This window comes from Trichomycterus rosablanca, chromosome 2, assembly GCF_030014385.1.
Source record: "Trichomycterus rosablanca isolate fTriRos1 chromosome 2, fTriRos1.hap1, whole genome shotgun sequence".
Taxonomy (NCBI): domain Eukaryota; kingdom Metazoa; phylum Chordata; class Actinopteri; order Siluriformes; family Trichomycteridae; genus Trichomycterus; species Trichomycterus rosablanca.
Genome location: NC_085989.1, coordinates 29,085,635 through 29,105,592, shown reverse-complemented (window position 1 = coordinate 29,105,592; position 19,958 = coordinate 29,085,635). Strand labels below are relative to the sequence as shown.

Below are 19,958 nucleotides of genomic sequence, written 5' to 3'. Positions count from 1 at the left end.
AACAAGTGAAAAAAATAAGGCCCAACACTGACATTAACAAGAACTGGACGTCCCTCTAAAACTAATGAAAATACAAGAAGAAAACTAGTCCAGGAGGCTGCCAAGGGGCCTACAGCAGCATTAAAGGAGCTTCAGGAACTTCTGGCAAATACTCTTTGTGTACTTCATGTGACATATTCTTCATAAGTCTAGGCTGTCGTGTAGGGTGGTAAGAAAAACATCAAAGCCAGGCTACATTTTGCAAAAACCTACACAAAGTCTGCCAAAAGCATGTGAAAGAATGTGTTATGGTCTAATGTGACCAAGGGTGAGCTATTTAGTCATAATTCCAAAAAGTATGTTTGGTGCAAAAACAACATGGAAGAACACCGTACCCACAGTGAAGCATGGTGGTGGCAGCATTGTGCTTTGGGTATGTTTTTTCAGTTTTCTTTGCAATCAGTCAATTTTAGCTTCAACAAAGTATTTGTTTAAGGGTGTGCATATTTATGCAACTACATTATTGTAGGCCACCACTGTGCTATCCCCCAACCTACCCCAAAAAAATCACTTTGTTTTTCAATTGAATTGTACAGATTGTAGGTCACAATCAAAGTGGAAAAAGTTCTGAAATGATTCATCTTGGTCTGAAAAATTATATTTAATTAATTATATATATTAAATTAAAAATAATTAAATTTATATTTTAAACTTGTAATGAATGCCATCAAAATGGAGTGTTTAATAGTAAATAGAAATTCATGTTCTAATCAATAAAACAATTTGGCATCCTATGTACTTGAATATATATTTTTAATATGTGGCAACCTTATTTCTACTCCCAGAATTTGAAGCAAAATTTGTATTTTGTTTTAAATTATTTAGTTGCCAATATCACAGATTTTCATTACTCATCTTAACGCATTAAACATTTAACAGTAGCATTTTGTTGTATTGTCATAAATAGCTTTTGCATGAGCTATTATTATAGCCATACTCTTTTTATTAATTAAAAGAAAAAAATAAAATAATATTAAAATCAATCCCATATTTGATTTATTCTGATGTGTACTGGTTCTTGACCTCCTTCTGATTATGTCATTGAGAACCTCTGCTAGCAGCTAAACATATTTTAAATATCACTAAAATGTATTACCTTTCCCCTGCTTGGACTTTTGTTTTTAAGGGGTCTTGGGGACACATGCTTAAGTTTAGAAAAATCCTCTCACTGAGAATTCAAGCTCAGCAGATGCTTTGGAAGAAACACAAATCAAATTTTATCTTTTATCAGTCCTAATTCTGACTATTATCCTATTTGAATACAATTCCAAGACAAACAGAGAAGAACTCCTAATAGCAATCTAAACACTTCATTGAGTTAAGCCAATAATTCAAAGAGAACTAAGCTTATGTACTGAAAATAAAATACATGGTCATACAGTAAGGCTTAAAACCAAATGCCCTTTTGAACACTGTAATAATGAGAAACAACCAGCTTAAGATTATTTGATATCTGTTGGCTCTCAGTTCTTTAGTATTCTTTTATTCCATCATTTGAGCCTGCCTTCACTTCTCACCTCTGAATCACTATAATCATATTTTCCCAGTTTCTTGGGGTCACTGCTCGGATTGCTCCAGTCGTCTGCCTCCATGCTTGTCTGGTAATGCCTTAAAGCCGATCGGTTAAAAACTGGCAGTCTTTCCACTGATTCAGAAGATAATGCCTGAAGGCCATATAGAAAAAAAAGGACAGATGAAATGCAGTTAAGTTTTTTTTCTGTGAAAATCACAGCACACACACTAATTACCCAACCATTATGGGATTTTGGCAGTAATCAGCATATTTCTATATCCTGAAGGCAAGTCACATTATCCATTATCCAGCTTGCTAGAATCAAGACAAGGTAAAATGGGAAGTGCCTGAGTCAGCATTATGAAGGCAGTCTAGGAAATGTGGAAATCTGACATTGCAGTGTTTGTAATAATCAGTCCAATATTTCAAAAATGTGTAACCAGCTAAATTGTTTGGTATGTTTAGTGGGAAGAAAAATGCTCACAAACTATTTGACTCTGTAATTTGACACCTGGATTTTAGCCCGGTGATTAAAATATTTGGTATATTTACACCATTAATTGGTGTAGAATATTTGGCACATTTACACCATCACAGTGAGGTGCATGCAGCAGTGTACCTTAAAATAAATGACAGCTGATGTGCCATATCCCTCCATGGAATAGAGCTGCAGGTCTCCCTGGAAGTACCTGGCGTAGAGGCGTGAAATGGGAAGCCCATAACCAAAGCCAGCCTGCAGGCACCAGAAAATTACAATTTAAACAAAGTTCAAATGACTGACGGACAACTTTTTGTAACTTTTCTAATAATCCAGATTTTACACTAAGAACCTCTAAAAAGCAGTGTAGTTAACATGTATATGTGTAGCCATGACAACACATGTATCATTAAGTACATCCTTTAGATTGTTTAATCTTTAATCACAATGATTATTTATTGCAGAGCTGATCACCATTTTGGGCCATAGGTATTAAATACTTTTCAAAAAATCTATATATACATTCTTTTTTAGCCAAAGTTTAGTTTTGTCAAATGTTCTCTAACATGATCTAGTAAGTGAGCCTCATCTTACCAGAGGGGCATTGCGGGCAGTGTCCATTATTGGGCTTGGTGCTGTGGAATACATATAACTGAAGAGACGCTCAATTTTCCTAAGGGGTACACCTCCTCCTCTGTCTGACATCTATAATTATAATTAATCATTTAAATAAAAATAAACCTCATTATTACTAGCTATTTACATTTGCATGCACCATTATGACAGTCTTATGAAAACCAACCTTTATGGTCAGGTCTTCTGAACCCAGAGAAATCCTAACTTTAATGGGTGGAAGATGAGTGCTGTCTTCATGGGTTTCCACAGTAGCTCTCATTGAATTCTGTTAAGCAGAAAAGACAAATGTATTAGTAATAATGTAAAAACACAAACATTAGAAGAATATATGACAAATACGACAAATTTTTACTATTCAGATAACCGTTTTATCAGACAAATAGTAATGAATTATCTAAACAACATTTTTTAAAAATATGAATCAAAAATGCAAAAAATGTGAGAGGTAATAATCTTATACTCTACAAACCCCATTTTTAGAAAGTTGGGATGTTTTGTAAAATGTTAAATGACAATGGTATTTTGAAGTATCTCCAACTTAATACTTCGATTTGTTTTGAAAGGGCAATTTAAATCTGTGCAATTAGTAATATTCTAATTGGAAAACGAATTTACATTTAATTAAATTTTTTTTTAATTTAAAAAACTATCACTACATTTAGTTCTTTAAATAGAGTTTCTCAAGTACTACCAAGCCCATGTGGCTATATTTATCACAGTAGCATGACAGTTTCTCATGCAATGTTGTTTGAGAGCTCAAAGGTCAAGCACTTCCAACAGCGGTTTCTGGCTTTGCCTTACATGGACTGGGATCTCTCCAGATTACTTTAATCTTTTTACAATATTACGTACAGTAAATGGTAAAACATTAAATTGTTTGCAGTTTTGCACTGAGAAATGTTCTTTTTAAACTGACTGTGTTAAACTTTGTGAGAGAATTGTCAATCAAATGACCAATCTACTTGTACAGACTGCGCCTTTGGTGGATCCTCCTTTTAAACACAGTCATAATTCCCTCACAGGTTACCAATTCACCTGCTTATTGTAGAACACTGTAACTTGAATGTTCTATAAACATTTCACTTTAATTTCGTCCCTTTTATTGTGTTTTACAAAACGCCCCAACTTTTCTGGGAATAGGTTTTGTATTTTGAACTTAACTGTTGAGTCTAAATCAGTGTCAGAATCATCACAAAATTACAGTTTTCCCAGAGGTGGGTATCACTGTGCTATGTTTGCTTTATTATGTTAATTTATAAAACATTTGAATACTGAACCATGTGAACACATATTCCCCTTCATGTGACCCTGGGTCATTAAAACAATATATATACATTCAAATATATTCACATACTTTTGCCCAGAAGTGTTTCTTATCACATGGTATTTACAGTGTATCACAAAAGTGAGTACACCCCTCACATTTCTGCAAATATTTCATTATATCTTTTCATGGGACAACACTATAGACATGAAACTTGGATATAACTTAGAGTAGTCAGTGTACAACTTGTATAGCAGTGTAGATTTACTGTCTTCTGAAAATAACTCAACACACAGCCATTAATGTCTAAATAGCTGGCAACATAAGTGAGTACACCCCACAGTGAACATGTCCAAATTGTGCCCAAAGTGTCAATATTTTGTGTGACCACCATTATTATCCAGCACTGCCTTAACCCTCCTGGGCATGGAATTCACCAGAGCTGCACAGGTTGCTACTGGAATCCTCTTCCACTCCTCCATGATGACATCACGGAGCTGGTGGATGTTAGACACCTTGAACTCCTCCACCTTCCACTTGAGGATGCGCCACAGGTGCTCAATTGGGTTTAGTCCATCACCTTTACCTTCAGCTTCCTCAGCAAGGCAGTTTTCGAAGGGAGGGGATCATGCTCTGTTTCAGAATGTCACAGTACATGTTGGAATTCATGTTTCCCTCAATGAACTGCAGCTCCCCAGTGCCAGCAACACTCATGCAGCCCAAGACCATGATGCTACCACCACCATACTTGACTGTAGGCAAGATACAGTTGTCTTGGTACTTCTCACCAGGGCGCCGCCACACATGCTGGACACCATCTGAGCCAAACAAGTTTATCTTGGTCTCGTCAGACCACAGGGCATTCCAGTAATCCATGTTCTTGGACTGCTTGTCTTCAGCAAACTGTTTGCGGGCTTTCTTGTGCGTCAGCTTCCTTCTGGGATGACGACCATGCAGACCGAGTTGATGCAGTGTGCGGCGTATGGTCTGAGCACTGACAGGCTGACCTCCCACGTCTTCAACCTCTGCAGCAATGCCGGCAGCACTCATGTGTCTATTTTTTAAAGCCAACCTCTGGATATGACGCCGAACACGTGGACTCAACTTCTTTGGTCGACCCTGGCGAAGCCTGTTCAGAGTGGAACATGTCCTGGAAAACCGCTGTATGACCTTGGCCACCATGCTGTAGCTCAGTTTCAGGGTGTTAGCAATCTTCTTATAGCCCAGGCCATCTTTGTGGAGAGCAACAATTCTATTTCTCACATCCTCAGAGAGTTCTTTGCCATGAGGTGCCATGTTGAATATCCAGTGGCCAGTATGAGAGAATTGTACCCAAAACACCAAATTTAACAGCCCTGCTCCCCATTCACACCTGGGACCTTGACACATGACACCAGGGAGGGACAACGACACATTTGGGCACAATTTGGACATGTTCACTGTGGGGTGTACTCACTTATGTTGCCAGCTATTTAGACATTAATGGCTGTGTGTTGAGTTATTTTCAGAAGACAGTAAATCTACACTGCTATACAAGCTGTACACTGACTACTCTAAGTTATATCCAAGTTTCATGTCTATAGTGTTGTCCCATAAAAAGATATAATGAAATATTTGCAGAAATGTGAGGGGTGTACTCACTTTTGTGATACACTGTAAATAGTTTCTGTCTTAATTTACCTACAGTAGTTATGATCTCAAAACTGCAGTTTGTTTTGAAATGACAATCTAATGTTGTACAACAAGTAATGTGCAATGTATGCTTTTTCTTCAACTTATTTCTCCTTTTTAGATTGAAAAACAAATTTACTTAGAATTAAATTACTTTTTAATTAAAACAAAATTACTAAATTTTTTTTCCTATAAAGGGTTTCTAGGTTACTATACCTGCCTATGCAAATTTCATATGCACTATACCTACCTATGCATTATGTGAACAGATCCCAAGACTACATTAATACTGGAATCTGTCTATTGATTATATAGATAACCATGGCAATCAGCAAAAATGGCAGAAGCCCTGTACAATTTCATTTTTACTTTTATAAACTCTCCAGCTGTCTACAGTCATGCATTTTCAATCAAAATACACTATATATGCACAAAGTTACTGTACCTTAAATAGCTCAAACAGCATGTGATAAAGATGAGAGGGCACATAGACAATAGTAACAGGCTGACTGGGTTCTTTAGCTGCAACAAAAGGCCAGAAAACATCATAGATTTACATGCCCACAACATGATGTGCTTGCTGGTGTAATGTATAGTAAGCTGCTGTGTAGCAACTGCAGTTGTACCTTGTGCACTGTGTGTTGTCTGATTTGTTACCTATAAATAACACAGCTGACTAGCAGCTGAAAGTGCTGCTCTTTGAGCTTGACATATGCTAATAACTGCTAAAACATGAGCAAAGGCTAAATTAAGTAAAATGTAACTGCATACTGAGGGGTGTAATATTAAAAAATGCGTAACTAGCTAGTCTCAGCTGCCAATCATTTTACCAAATACACTAACATCTACTAATAGTAGCATTTTTGATTAGCAAATTTAGTATCTGTGCATTTTTTTCAGAAATTTCTTGTTTTGTTGTAGCAAAGTATCTGTGCATTTTTTTCAGAAATTTCTTGTTTTGTTGTAGCAAATCAGCCAAATGTTTTTAGGAAAAGCCCCAGGATCTAAAGACAGCAGCACCCATATAATCAATATTTTATAGTAGACATGGCAGGGCACCAATGCAACGCAAGGCTTCGGCCATCATCCTTCTCAGACATCAACAATCATGTCTGTGTAGATGCCCAGCCAGACAATAGCACCGCTAAGACTTAAACCTGGTTCTCAGCCATGGTTGGCTGAAGTAATAGACTGCTGCACCACTCAAGTGCAATAAATAATATTAAATAATAAAACACTTATTACAGCAAACACACCTCTGGAACTAATTCTGTTTTTTTAAAGCTTTTTAAAAATCACTACCAACCCAGCATACAAAACACCAATCACCATGAGAGAAAAAAAGACTAAATGCAAAGATTAGATTAAGAGAAAAGGGACTTGCTCACAGTTTACTGACTCGATTTCCACTTCTGGAGAGGTCAGGTAATACTGCTCACACAACATCCTTGAGGTATCATATGCATCTGCCGAAAAACAAACAAAAAAAACAACACTTTTTTTTAGCATTTAGACCCAATAACTTACACCACTTAATTGCACACAGTAATTATCTTAGCAAGTGCAACAACTTCAATAAAGGCAAAATAAAATACATTTACATATATAGAATTAATTTAACATATGTCTAGAAAGTTTAACTATATTTTGATTTAAAAAAAAACCTCATTTAACTGGCAAATATTGTACCTATTAAACATATGTACAACCAATAATTACAATATTTATTTAACAATCTTAATGAAAAATTTAGAATATATTTGCCTAAATGTAAGATGTATTTACTTGCTACATGGTTTTAGCAGCTTACTGCATATCCTCACCCAGATAACAAAAGACTAGAAGAAGATTAACACACATTGTAGAAAAGAATACAGCTCTTGTTTCTAACTGAGCCCATAGAACAAATGCTATTAGTGTATGTGTTCTTCATAAACAGGCCAGTAAGTTTAAACAGTATTTAAAAATCCCAACAACATGATACACCTGATACACTCATACCAGATCAATGCACACTTCTATATAGCATGTAAGTGTCATTGCATTGCTGAGAATGTTCCACTACCCAGTAAAATCTGGTCAGTGGGGTTCTATGGTTGTCTTTTGACTGATAAATGGAGTACAGAGGGGTGACAGTGCACATAACAAAAGAGGGCTATAGTCAGTAACTGAATAGAAACAAAGTTCATCTGTATGGTAGCTGCAGCTTCTAAAATAATCAATGTACATACCAGATGTGTACCAAATAATAATAATAACAATAACTAAAAAACTTTTTACATTTAAAACTCACTGCTATATGAACTATGCTCTGCTTTAGGACAGAAAAGGCAGATCAGAGTTTCCATTTCTATAGCAGACTGTCTGTTAAAAGAATAGATACACCTTCTTGGCTGACAGTGGCTGCAGTGCTGCTGCCACTGCTACAGTGATACAAACCCAAAAAAACTCCCTTTATAACTTGCATTAATATATAAAGGTTTTCTCCATGTAATACCTGACAAACAGTTTCTTTTCTTCCATTTTTCTTCTCTTTAAACATCGCCTTTTTTTGCTTGACTTAGGTGACCTTTAAATTATGTTTGACTACAGTTACTTTTACAGTATAGTCAACAAACTATGTAAAATTGCACTAAAATGTAAATTAAAGTCCAGTTTGTCAGGTCAGTAAAAAGTAAAAAAAAAAAAAAGAAAAAAAGTTAAAATAGCAAAAAATTTAATCAGAAAAATATTGAACATGTAAAACAACTTTTTGCAAGTCAGCCTAGTAAGCCTAAATATTCTACAATATCTGTCAAATTTCTAGGCATACATCATCCTGAATTGATGACAAAGTTCAAAGTCTTGTTTGTGTTTTCCATGCCCTTCATGTTGGATTGACAATCACAACGATTATTTCCTTAAAATAAGCTTTTTTAAATGTTTTTAAAATCTTTATCACTACCTCTCATGTATTCATGTAAAACACAAATTTCATTGAATCTTTGAATCTTATGCAATTCAATTTTATCAGAGGTCTTAAAAGTACTGCACACTGACTGTGTACTTAATCCTGGAGAACATGATAATGGATATCATTTTAACACACGTTCCAACTTAATGGCTCATTACCTCTTACTACCTCAGTGACATCACAGTTTGGATCGATACTGCCAATATGCTTCGGGTGGGCAGGGTTTGTAGTGCCACTGAAGATAAGTGCTAAAGATAAAACATGAGACATGTTTGTGGGCACGTTTTACAGACAACAGTGTAAATATTTAGACAGTCTATGTAAACGAATGAAAAGCAAAGTGCAGCAAAACAAGAGGTTAGGGACAATCATTACATGTTAGAGATGTTAACAAGTAACCAGTTAATCAACAGCCCATGTAGAACTCATTGGTCGGTTAATGTCAACAGTTAAAAAAGCAATTTCATTTCATTTCCAGCAGCTGACATTTTAGATTTGAATTGAGAGTGACGTAAGCTGTTGACTAATAACAGTTGATTATTAGTTAAAAGAAAGTAGCTAAATTTGCATTCTTATAAGGAAGTATTTTAAATCCATAATGCATTCGTCAAGCAAAAAGGAATATAAACGCTTACAAAGCATCTGTTAAAAAACTCAACTCAGCTCAATTACTCACTATGCTGGTTCATGAGCATGCGGGTCGAGATGCGGCTCATGTAGAAGCGGTCCAAGAAGTACTGGATGTTCTGATTGGTCACTGGATCCACGCCAAAAGCCTCCTTGTACTCCAGCAACCCCTGAGCCATTGTGGGTACCACATTATTGTGCCTGTTCCTCACATTGATCAGGGTCTCTGTAAACCTGATTGCACATGCATTGTGGTAAATAGAGCATGCTTATGTCTGAGTCACTATTTCATTAGCAAATGTAGTTTAAAATGAAGGGAATTTAAATCTTTTTTTACAACTTACTTTGACCAGACCTTTTTGTCATCAGGATCTCTTTCCAAAAAGTCCACAATCTCTATTAGACTCTGTGCATACCTAAATTACAAAGAAAATCTAATTGCTTAGAGTGAACTGAATCTTTAACAGGAGACACACAATGAAAAATATAAATAAAATATAGGTTGTAAATGGTTAATTACTCAAAAGATCAGATTAGCCATGCCAGTGCAATATTTTTCACATTTTTGGCTTATGAGGTAGTACAGTTGTATACAGCCAAAGAAGGACAAAGAAGAAAAGGACAATATCAATTGTTACCAATGCAAAAAGCCAGCTTTTGTCATGGTATGGAAGGGTGTACTCTGATCCCAGCTTCAAATCAAGCTTGGATATGTGACGAAATGCAATTTCATGTACTGTGCACATGTATACATGCATATATCATTAAAGGAATTCTATTGTTAATAACATGGGTGACTTTTGTAAATGCACAGTTGATGCTGAGAGGCACATACTCATTTTGGAAATAGACAACAGTACCAAGCCATATGCACGTGTTTAAAGAGCATGGCTTCATAGTATGAGAGAGTTTTTGCTAGACTGCCAGCCTGCATTCAAGACCTCACATTTAAATTCTGTGATGCATCATGAAGCACAGTATACCAAAATGGAGAGCATACTGTTGAGCAGCTGTGTTGTCAAACAGAAAATTATTTTCTTTTCAACATGAAGTGGTGTTCTCAGTTCCCAGACAATTACAGAACACTGTTACAAGGAAATGTGATGTAATACAGTGGTAAACATGTCCCTATAAATTCTTAGCTTTTCACTATTCTTTGAGTTCAAGCTATAAAATAAACAAGAATGTGCTACACTGGTATTCATGACTCAAAGTTTAAACTCTGGTCAAGAATCCAAAGAAAATAACCATTATTAAACAAAAACAAAACCACTGCTTCTAACATTACAAAACATTTATTAAGCCATAAGATATAAATTGTTTAATATTGACCAGGGCTGCCAAAAGCATTAGTGTAATAAACAGACAATTCTTGCACTGCATTGTCGTAACCTTCTAACCTTTGTTAAGGAAGTGCTAGCTTACATTAGGAAATGCTTCATCAGCAACTGCAGTACCGGAATAGATGTGACACTGGGCTGACTTGTCTTGAAGGACCATCAGTCATTTAAGGATTATTTAAGGATCAAAACCTAAGAAAATGCACTCCTGAGACCTGTGCCACCATGTGCTCATCACTGCTAGTTGCTGCAGTGAACTATTGGAAGAAATAAGCTACAGTCTTCTTGTACATTCATTAACAAAATGTAAACGTTTGATATATAAATCACCCATGTCTGATCTTTTTCTTAGAAGCTTTTGGCTTCTTACACACAAGTGTATACTAGAGGTCTTTGCTGAATTTAAAATCATCCTAGCACCCATTAAATATATATCAAAACATAAATTATCACTATCACACTTAGTTTCAACCCTTCCAAGATTCCCTATTATTTCTTGCATCTATTATCTGTATACCACCATTACAAGGTAACAAAAGTAGATTTTACATCAAGGTATTACTGATTATATTGGCTATTTAAAAGTATTTTCTACACAGTTGTTTTTGTTCCATCCCACTCACAGTGGGTTTGAGGTCAGGGCTATGTGCAGGCCACATGGGTTCCTCCACACCAAACTTATCAAACCATATCTTAAAAAATCTAGCTTTGAGCACAGTAGCACAATCCTGTTAAAATATCAATTAGTCTTGTTGTCATAACATTGGAAGCAGCTAATTCCTTTTATATAACTGAACAATAGGGCAGTGGTTGCTAAAGTCTTAAGTACAAGACTGGTAATCTGATGGTTACTCATTCAAGCCCCACAGCCAGGTTGCCACTGTTGAGTTAACCTTTAATAATTGTAAGTCACATTGGATAAAAGCATCTGCTAAGTGCCCTAAATGTAAAATTATTAGAGATGTCCCGATCACGTTTTTTTGTTCCAGATCCCGATCCCTAATTTTGATCCCGATCCGATACCGAGTCTCAAACCGATACTTGTATTTTATAGATATTGTCTAGATAAGAACTAGATAATACTGTTCACACAGTACACACTTCAAGTACATTACAGTTATTCAAATTAATCCAGTGTATATGTTTAACAACTGAATAGCTCTGCAGTGCTGTAGAAAATTTTTTTACAAAAAAAATTGCCTGCATCCAAGCTATTGCTTAATGTTCTTTTATTTTTACAAAATAAAACTAAACAAACTTAGTGCAGCATTGTAGTAGTAAAACTAGAACACTCAAAATGAAGTGTGTTTTGACCCTTTGGGGCTTCCATAGTGCATGGAATAGCGTGCTTGGCTAACACGATGACTCTAGCTGTCCGCTATTCGGTACCGTAACAGAAGAAGTTAATAAAGTGTTATGCTCCCCGCAATTTGTAAATATACCGTGTATTTACAGTATTTCTTTATTAAGCAAGTGCATCACTACCACGCTCGGTTACATAACTAAGCCAATCAAAGTGCTTGATACTGAGATGTCGTTCAGTCTTGTAACACGTAAACTCGTAAAAGCTGTATGTTATGGTCCTGAAGTTTTCATACTCGGATTAAAAGTTATTGTTTTGTAAACGGGTGTGATCCTTGATACACAATATAAATAGTAAAATTCTACAGTAATGAACGCAGCTCTGCTCCTACCGCCTCGTGAAACGCTCACATTGCAGACATTACACTTCACTGTTGGACTTGTTTCACTTTCCAATTTAAAGTATTTCCACACAGCGGACATGCTGACGTAAAACAAAGGATCGGCTTAGGACCGATCAGTTAAAAAATGCCTTGATCGGCCCCGATTCCGATCTTCAAGATCGGATCGAGACATCCCTAAAATTAATTTCTTGAAACAGATACAATATGTATTTACTTGCTGTACTATTCAACACCAAAAAGCCAATTTAAATAATGACCCATTATTATCTACAGCACCCACTTAGCATGATGCAATGCACCACAGGGACAACATGAGGTCAAATAAGCCTTGGGCTCTGAATCAACAATTATAACAGATAAGCAAAATTCTGCTGAAACAACAAAGGTACAAAAGGATTAATTTGGGGCAAGGGTAGGTTTAATATAAAAATACTGTCCATATCTAGTAGTTACAGCACTACAGCAAGTTTTAGTAAACACTGACTTTAGGGCTGTTAAAAACATATTTTAAACAAAATACTAATGCTTAGCAAGGTTAATTCAGGCTCTTCAGAGCAGTATACAAGTGACTAACCAAAGATAAATGCAAACAATAAGAGATTGGTCCTTATTGTGCACTGAGAAGATAAGTATCATGTCACATGACAGCCAGTAGCATGTTACCACATTTTATATGGTAACACAATGCACATTGCTAGTTTTAAATTTATAATTACTCTAAATGTAAATATTATGATATCTGCTAAACAGTATACAATTAAAGTTCTTAAAAGGCCACTATGCTGCATTTTCTTGTGTTTACAAAACAGAATTTATCCAATGTTTTTGGTTTAAGGTGCCAGTGTTAGAGCTTGGCACATTTTCACTCGATTATGCCAGTTTGTAAGAAGAACCAATGTGTTCCAATATACTACGGGTGTGACTAAAGTTGAGAACATAAAGCCTGAACCAGATTCATAAAAAACCTTCTGAACAAAGGGGGAAGTTTTGTTAGATGTCATTTGAGTATAATGCAGAGGTTCCCAACTGTTTATTTCAAATGAATATAATCGATACAAGTAAAGTTGGGACAGTGTTTAAAATGCTAATAACAGAAGGCAATGGCAAGTAGTGGCTAAAGAGAAATACTATATTATTCCTTTAAAAACAATTAAAATTACTTCCAGTTAGTGCCGGACAATGACGTCATATACTGTCTGATGATGTTTATTCAGAGCATTTAAAAACACCATTGCATAGTCATATTTGTTTTGAATAATAGTGTTTTATTATCACTCTCACCTCACCACATTAATCTCTTATGGAACTAGTTAAGTCTATCATGTGGACATATGCGCACATGTCTTAAGATTAAACATTAGTCGTGAAGTCTTTGGCAGTCTGGTACTCATTATGTAAACATCATTCTGAGCTTTAGCCTAAAATGACACACAGCACAGTGGGCACCTGAGAACCACTGAAATACAAGGGCTTACCAGCTGTGCAGGAGTTGCACGGAAGGCGTGCCAATGAGCTTGTCAGGGAGCAAGTCTATCTCCTTCATAATGTTGGCCAGTCTGACAGGAAGCTCCTGACGAAGAAATATAAAGGAGGTCTTTTCACAGGCATTGGCAGAACCTAGAAAAGCAATAAAAGACAAAAAATGGAGAACATTACCGTAACATTACTATACAAATACTGCAGTACAGATACAGATGCAACAGGAGAAGCACAACATGTAATGTTGCCATTCAGTTCATTACTAGTGCTTACTCAGCACTACTCAGCACAAATGTTTATCAAGTCCCAGACAACAAATAGATTTGTTTTTGCATTGTAGTAGAAGTAATAGAGAAACAAATAAAGAGTAAAGATAAAATACTGATTAAAGAAAGAAGTAGCAAAGCCTGGAAGCATGAAAAATAAATAAAATATTGGTTTACATAAATTGTAGACAAAAATTACTTGTAGTTATCACAGCATCATCTACGCAAGCACACACATTTGTGTTATCTACGTTTTTATGCACATATCTGGATATTTACCTAGGGTATTCTTTCTCCCACCTGGGGAATTTTTAAACTTTACATTACATACTACCATCTCACCAACCCTTAAACTTATTCATCATGAGGTAGTTTTAGTTTTAGATTAAGCACAATGCTGTCAGACAGAATTTGAAGGTGTGTATGGCAGCTCCTCTGTAAACCCAAACAAGCTAGGATTACCAATCAACACTTGTCTTGACAAAATATATATCTTTATTCTTTGGAGAAAGATAATCCAGCCCTGATTGGACAAGCGTGACTTTCCACTTTCAAACATGCATTTTATCACAGTATTCACCAGTAATTTACCTGTAAAGGATTATGTGTGAATACAACCAGAGATAAAATCCCAGATAGACGGACTCTGCAATTTACCGGATCAGAACCTAGATTAAAAAGGAAGACCAATAATTTTTGAGGAAATTGTTTTTAGCCATAACATTCACATTGCAGTGAAGCAAAACGTGGGTTTTGCCCACCTCTGGCTACTTAGGGGGCATAGAACTATAATGCCAAGCAGTTCCAGCTGTGCAGTGTATAGTGCATGCAGAGCAGAAATTTACTTCTTTGCTCCAGTAAAAGTCAGAGCAAATATTTTAAAAAATGTACGTTTCCTTTTACCAAGTATAATTAAATCCTGACAATTTTTTTCTTTTTATCTGCATCTTCTGAGTTTTTGTGATAAATACGTTTAGTTTACAAGTTTAGCACAATGCTGATATTTTCACACTCACATTTACAAAAGCAGCTGACACTTTTATACACTTTTGCAATTTTGACTGAATACAACTCACGCAATTGAGAATTAGAGGCCTTGCTCAGGGGCCAACAAAGGCAACTTGTTGGTGGTGGGGCTTAAACCAGCAACCTTCTGATTACTAATCCAGTACTTTTACCATTATTTTACCACTAATATTAAATACACTGTTATGCTGTCAATAAGATACTCATTGGCAAAAATAAAATACTATTTAAAATGCAAAAATGGCATTCTTAATTGGGGAAAAAGAGAACAACACCCATTAAAAAAACAAAACAAACATATTCTCATATCTATTAGCATTTGAGCTAGCTGCTATGGCATTGCAAGTATTTGAAATGATAGTTAATCACTTATTCCATCAATGAAAAAAAACCACAGTGTTTATACAATACACATTATCCTCTGCCATCCTCAGTATTTTAAGAATTTTGCTGAGTTTATGGAGCAGTGGTTACATTGTAAGATTTTGTTCCATATTTTCTACAAGTGCCAGCAAACCTGCATTTCCATGGAGGAAAATCTTAAATTTAATCCTGAGGCATTCTTATTAGAACAACAAAGAAAACTCCCTGTGTTTACTGCAAACGACTTACAGGATGACCTGACAAAGGCTGGGACAAATGTGTTATTGACAGCCATAAGAAGATCACATAACAGCCAAGGACTTCATGGACTTCTCAACTCCAAGAAGCATGCACTCTTGACCAAAAGCCACAGAAAGGAAGGACAAAAATGAGCCAGAAGGGATTGGGATAGGCCTGCAGAGTTCTGGAACACAGTTCTATGCCTTCTGTGATAATATTGAACCTTGGTGATAATCTGACTTTTCAGCAAGATACTGATCCCAAGCACACTTCCAAGTCAACCAAAGCTTGGTTAAGGAATCTTTGAATATCCTGGAGTGACCTTCTCAGTCTCCAGATTTAAATCCCACAGAAAATCTTTGCTGAGATTTGAAATTATTGAAATCACTTATTAAATGTTATAAATGCAAAAGTACTGTATTGTCTTGGGGCTGAATAATAATGCACATGGACATATTTCAACTAGATGTTTTTCATTTAAACTCAAAATCTATGACAGAATTATGTTATCAAAATTGCTTATGTGTATAAATACATATTCTTTCTCTGTTCACTGAGACTCGTTGTATATTTTCATTTAATTTTGTACACATCCCCATAACTTTTAAGGTGAGGGGGTTTGAATATTTTTGATTGCAACTGTAGGTATGATTTAAGAGAAGCAAATCCAACTCCTGCATGTTTAGGTGGGAGAAAACGTATGCTGACGTGTGGAACATGCCAAATTTCTCACAGACAGTGACTCTAAGACAAAAGAGAACGGAAAACAGATGGAAGTGGTATTTTTAAGATGCCACAATATCGTTATGGCAAGAATGTATCTTTTGCTCCATATTCGAATATTTGTCTCTTTCTACACAAAAACACGACATAACAGAGGTTATGCTTCTTTTGTAAATAACATTTTTTTTTATTTCAAACTAGCAAAAACAAGACATGGAAGCTTAAGTGCACTGGACAATACTGAATGATCACATTCACTAGAAGAACTGGCAATATTACAGCAGCAGAGTGTATGGTCAGCATGCAGCTAGCTGTCCAAGCTAATGCTGCTTGTATTGAAGTAAACAACATTAAAATAAAATAGTAAAATAAAAACTTACCAAAGTCTATAAACTGCTTCATTGAAAGCGGTGAAGGAGAGAATTTAGAAAACCTGTCCACTTGTTTCGGTATGTTTAACCTTGTAGTGTTCTTCAGTAAAACGTGAGCGAACTTCATGTTGACTTCAGAGTCAAATCCAAGTTAACTTGAGGTGACCCGAGTGCTGTTGATCACCAGCATTCACAAGCTGGCAATGTTGAAAATGCAAAACTGCAAGTAGCAAACTATTACAGACCCATAAGTCTAATTTCCTATTAATAACAGTAAATGAATGAGTCTATAGGGCAATAAGAGCTCATTGTACATAAATAAACATGCAGTGGATAAGCGCCCCGCTATGCTCCCGTTGCCTCTCAGGTCTGTTTACACCAGTTACAGCAGTACAATCCGACACAGTACATTCTCTCTTCCACTGATGTTTTGTTCTGCTTAACATTGCTTTTTTCTACTGACCAGCTGAACGAAAAGGAGGGAGTACTGTAATCCTCCTCTCCGTCACAACAATAAACCATGCCTGAATAACCCGCTGATGTGAACACAGACGCCTCTAGCTGTTTTGAGATTTGTGTTTTTTCAGCTATCTATCTAAAACGTAAACCTCCACCCTGCGCATGCGCACTTGCGAATTAGAACAAAGGTCAGATCAGAACTGGAACTAGTACACAATGTTTCTGTATATAGCGCTACATACAGAACAGACTATAAACAAACAATAAACAAAAACATTTTATTGTATAATTTTACTTTGTATGGAAGCCTATTTCCACCAAAACTGGTGCAGAGTTTTAAAATGTATTTTTGTCTAATTTCTTCTGTTAAAAACATTTTTTTTAATCTAATTTAAAATGTTTATATAAGAAATTAAATAGCAAGAAGAGTCAAGTTTACAATAATTTAAAATAATTAAATTAAATGACATTTAAATTTATGAGGAAAAAAGCAAAACTGTCGCCTCACAGCAAGAAGGTCCTGGGTTCAATCCCCAGGTGGGGCAGTCCGGGTCCTTTCTGTGCGGAGTTTGCATGTTCTCCATGTGTCTGCGTGGGTTTCCTCCGGGTGCTCCGGTTTCCTCCCACAGTCCAGAGACAAGTGAGGTGAATTAGAGATACTAAATTGTCCATGACTATGTTCGATATAACCTTGTGGAGTGAAGAACCTTCTGCAATTAGTAACTACCGTTTCTGTCATGAATGTAACCAAAAAGTGTAAAACATGACGTTTAAATCAGACAAAAAAAAACAGAACAAACATTTAAATTCATGAGGAAAAAAAGCTAATTTTTTCTTAATTAAAGAAATCTAAGATTTGATGGAACAGTTACATTCTCCTGCCATACTGCCAAACCTGTCGATTCTAAACATCACTTAACTAGAGGTGGAACGAGTACTAAAATATTGTACTCAAGTAAAAGTACTATTACTTTGATGGATTTTTACTTAAGTACGAGTAAAATTACTAGTCTAAAAATCTACTCAAGTAAAAAGTAACTCATTTAAAATGTACTCAGAGTAAACGTTACTTACTTTTTTAACAGAAGGAGGGGGTCTCTAGTATAGTTGTTTTTAATTAAAATATGTTAATACAACATTTAAAACATTTAGGGATGTGTAATGTGTAATGTGTAATTCTATATCACCAACAAATACCAAACAACAGTCATACTGCAAATCCGTAACTTAAAACAAGTCAAGGTTACAAGTGTTGTGGCTTTCACTAAATGCTACTTTTCACTAGACGTTTTTTTTTTTTTACTCAGTGACGGATGTTATTTAAAACGTAGCGAATTACAATTCTTAACACAAAACATACTTAAGTAAAAGTAAAATTAGGTTGTAAAATCTACTTTAAAAAGTACAAGTACACAAAAAATTACTCAATTACAGTAACGCGAGTAAATGTAATTCGTTACTTTCCCCCTTTGCACTTAACTATAAGTTAAGTTATGTCTGGCAATGTGAAACATGCTTAAGGGTCTCACAAAGCAGCACATGGTGCCATGTTCTAAAGAGATTCAAATACAATTCTGAAAAGTTATTGAAATCTACCAGTTTTGGAAGGGTTACAAAGCCATTGCTTAGACCCTGGGACTCCAGCGAATGACAGTGAGAGCCACAAATGGAAAAAACCTGGAACAGTAGTAAACCTTCCCAGGAGTTCTTCTTCTTCTTCTTACGCCTTACCACCCAACTTTGGGCATAGGCCACGAACAAGTGCTCTCCAGTCATCGCGATTCTGGGCCATCTTTTCCAGTTGTCCCCATGTGTACCCCGACCTCTTCACATCCGCATCTAGGTCACGGCGCCAGCTGTTTCTTGGCCTGCCCCTCTTCCTTTTCCCTTGTGGATTCCAGAAGAGGGCCTGTCTTGTTATATTTGATGCAGGTTTGCGAAGGGTATGGCCGACCCACCTCCATCTTCTTTGAAAATCAGATTGATCATGTTTGCATTGGAAAAAGGTTCAGAAGATCACTGGTAGACGTACGGGCCAAAAGGGGAGCAGATGCTGCATCGGACCATCATCTACTGAGCGCCCGCATAAAACTCAAGCTGAAGAGAAACTGGACAGGGCAATCCAGTCAGCGCCAGAGGTATGATATCACTTCCCTGGGGGAAAAAGGCAGGCTAGAACAATTTAAAAGCACACTCTCAAAAAGGGCCCAGGTCCTACAACAACAGATGGAGGAAAAGACCATGGATGAAAAGTGGCAGAGCATTAAGGAGGCAATAACATCAACATGCCAAGAAGTGCTGGGTTACAAGAAGCAGGGACATAAAGAATGGATTTCAGCGGAGACGTTAAAAAACATACAGGAGAGGAAAAGGAAGAAGGCAGATATGAACAACAGCCGCACACGTGCTAGAAGAGTCAAGGCCCAAGAAGAATATGCAAAGGCAAATAGAATAGTTAAGAGGGGTTTAAGAGCAGACAAGCGAGGATATATGGAAACACTTGCATCCGAGGCAGAAGATGCAGCACAAAAAGGTAACATGAAAGAGCTGTATGCCAAAATTAAAAAGCTCTCCGGCAAATTAGGCCTTCTCCACCGAACCCAATAAATATCCAGCCAGCCAGCTGTGATCTCCCAATTGCCTGTGACGTTCCATCAAAGGAAGAAATTTCTATAGCCATCAAGCAACTGAGAAGTGGGAAGTCCGCTGGACCTGATGGCATTCCTGCAGAAGTTTTGAAGGCAGACGAAGTCACCATGGTGAACATGATCTACCCCCTTTTTGAAAACATCTGGGAGGAGGAA

At 36.4% G+C, this 19,958-nt stretch overlaps 1 protein-coding gene across 1 annotated transcript; it reads right to left on the bottom strand.

The window, feature by feature from the left end:
• Window positions 1-943: 943 nt before the first annotated feature.
• On the bottom strand, window positions 944-17,248 carry pdk4 (pyruvate dehydrogenase kinase, isozyme 4). Its single transcript, XM_063013987.1, has 11 exons — window positions 16,705-17,248; window positions 13,703-13,844; window positions 9,526-9,597; window positions 9,231-9,415; window positions 8,713-8,802; window positions 6,990-7,067; window positions 6,047-6,123; window positions 2,833-2,931; window positions 2,625-2,735; window positions 2,172-2,285; window positions 944-1,703 (listed from the first exon to the last, which is right to left on the bottom strand). The coding sequence occupies exons 1-11, from the start codon at window positions 16,820-16,822 to the stop codon at window positions 1,530-1,532; spliced, it is 1,260 nt and encodes a 419-aa protein (XP_062870057.1). The 5' UTR covers window positions 16,823-17,248; the 3' UTR covers window positions 944-1,529.
• Between the last annotated feature and the right edge of the window lie 2,710 nt (window positions 17,249-19,958).

Excerpts from the sequence above, each read along its gene's own strand:
- pdk4 (XM_063013987.1), bottom strand. The coding sequence starts at position 16,822 with ATGAAGTTCGCTCACGTTTTACTGAAGAACACTACAAGGTTAAACATA. Across the intron at positions 9,598-13,702 it reads GTGCAACTCCTGCACAGCTG|GTATGCACAGAGTCTAATAG; the intron begins GTAAGCCCTTGT and ends TTTGTAATTTAG. Across the intron at positions 2,736-2,832 it reads CAGAAGACCTGACCATAAAG|ATGTCAGACAGAGGAGGAGG; the intron begins GTTGGTTTTCAT and ends TTATAATTATAG.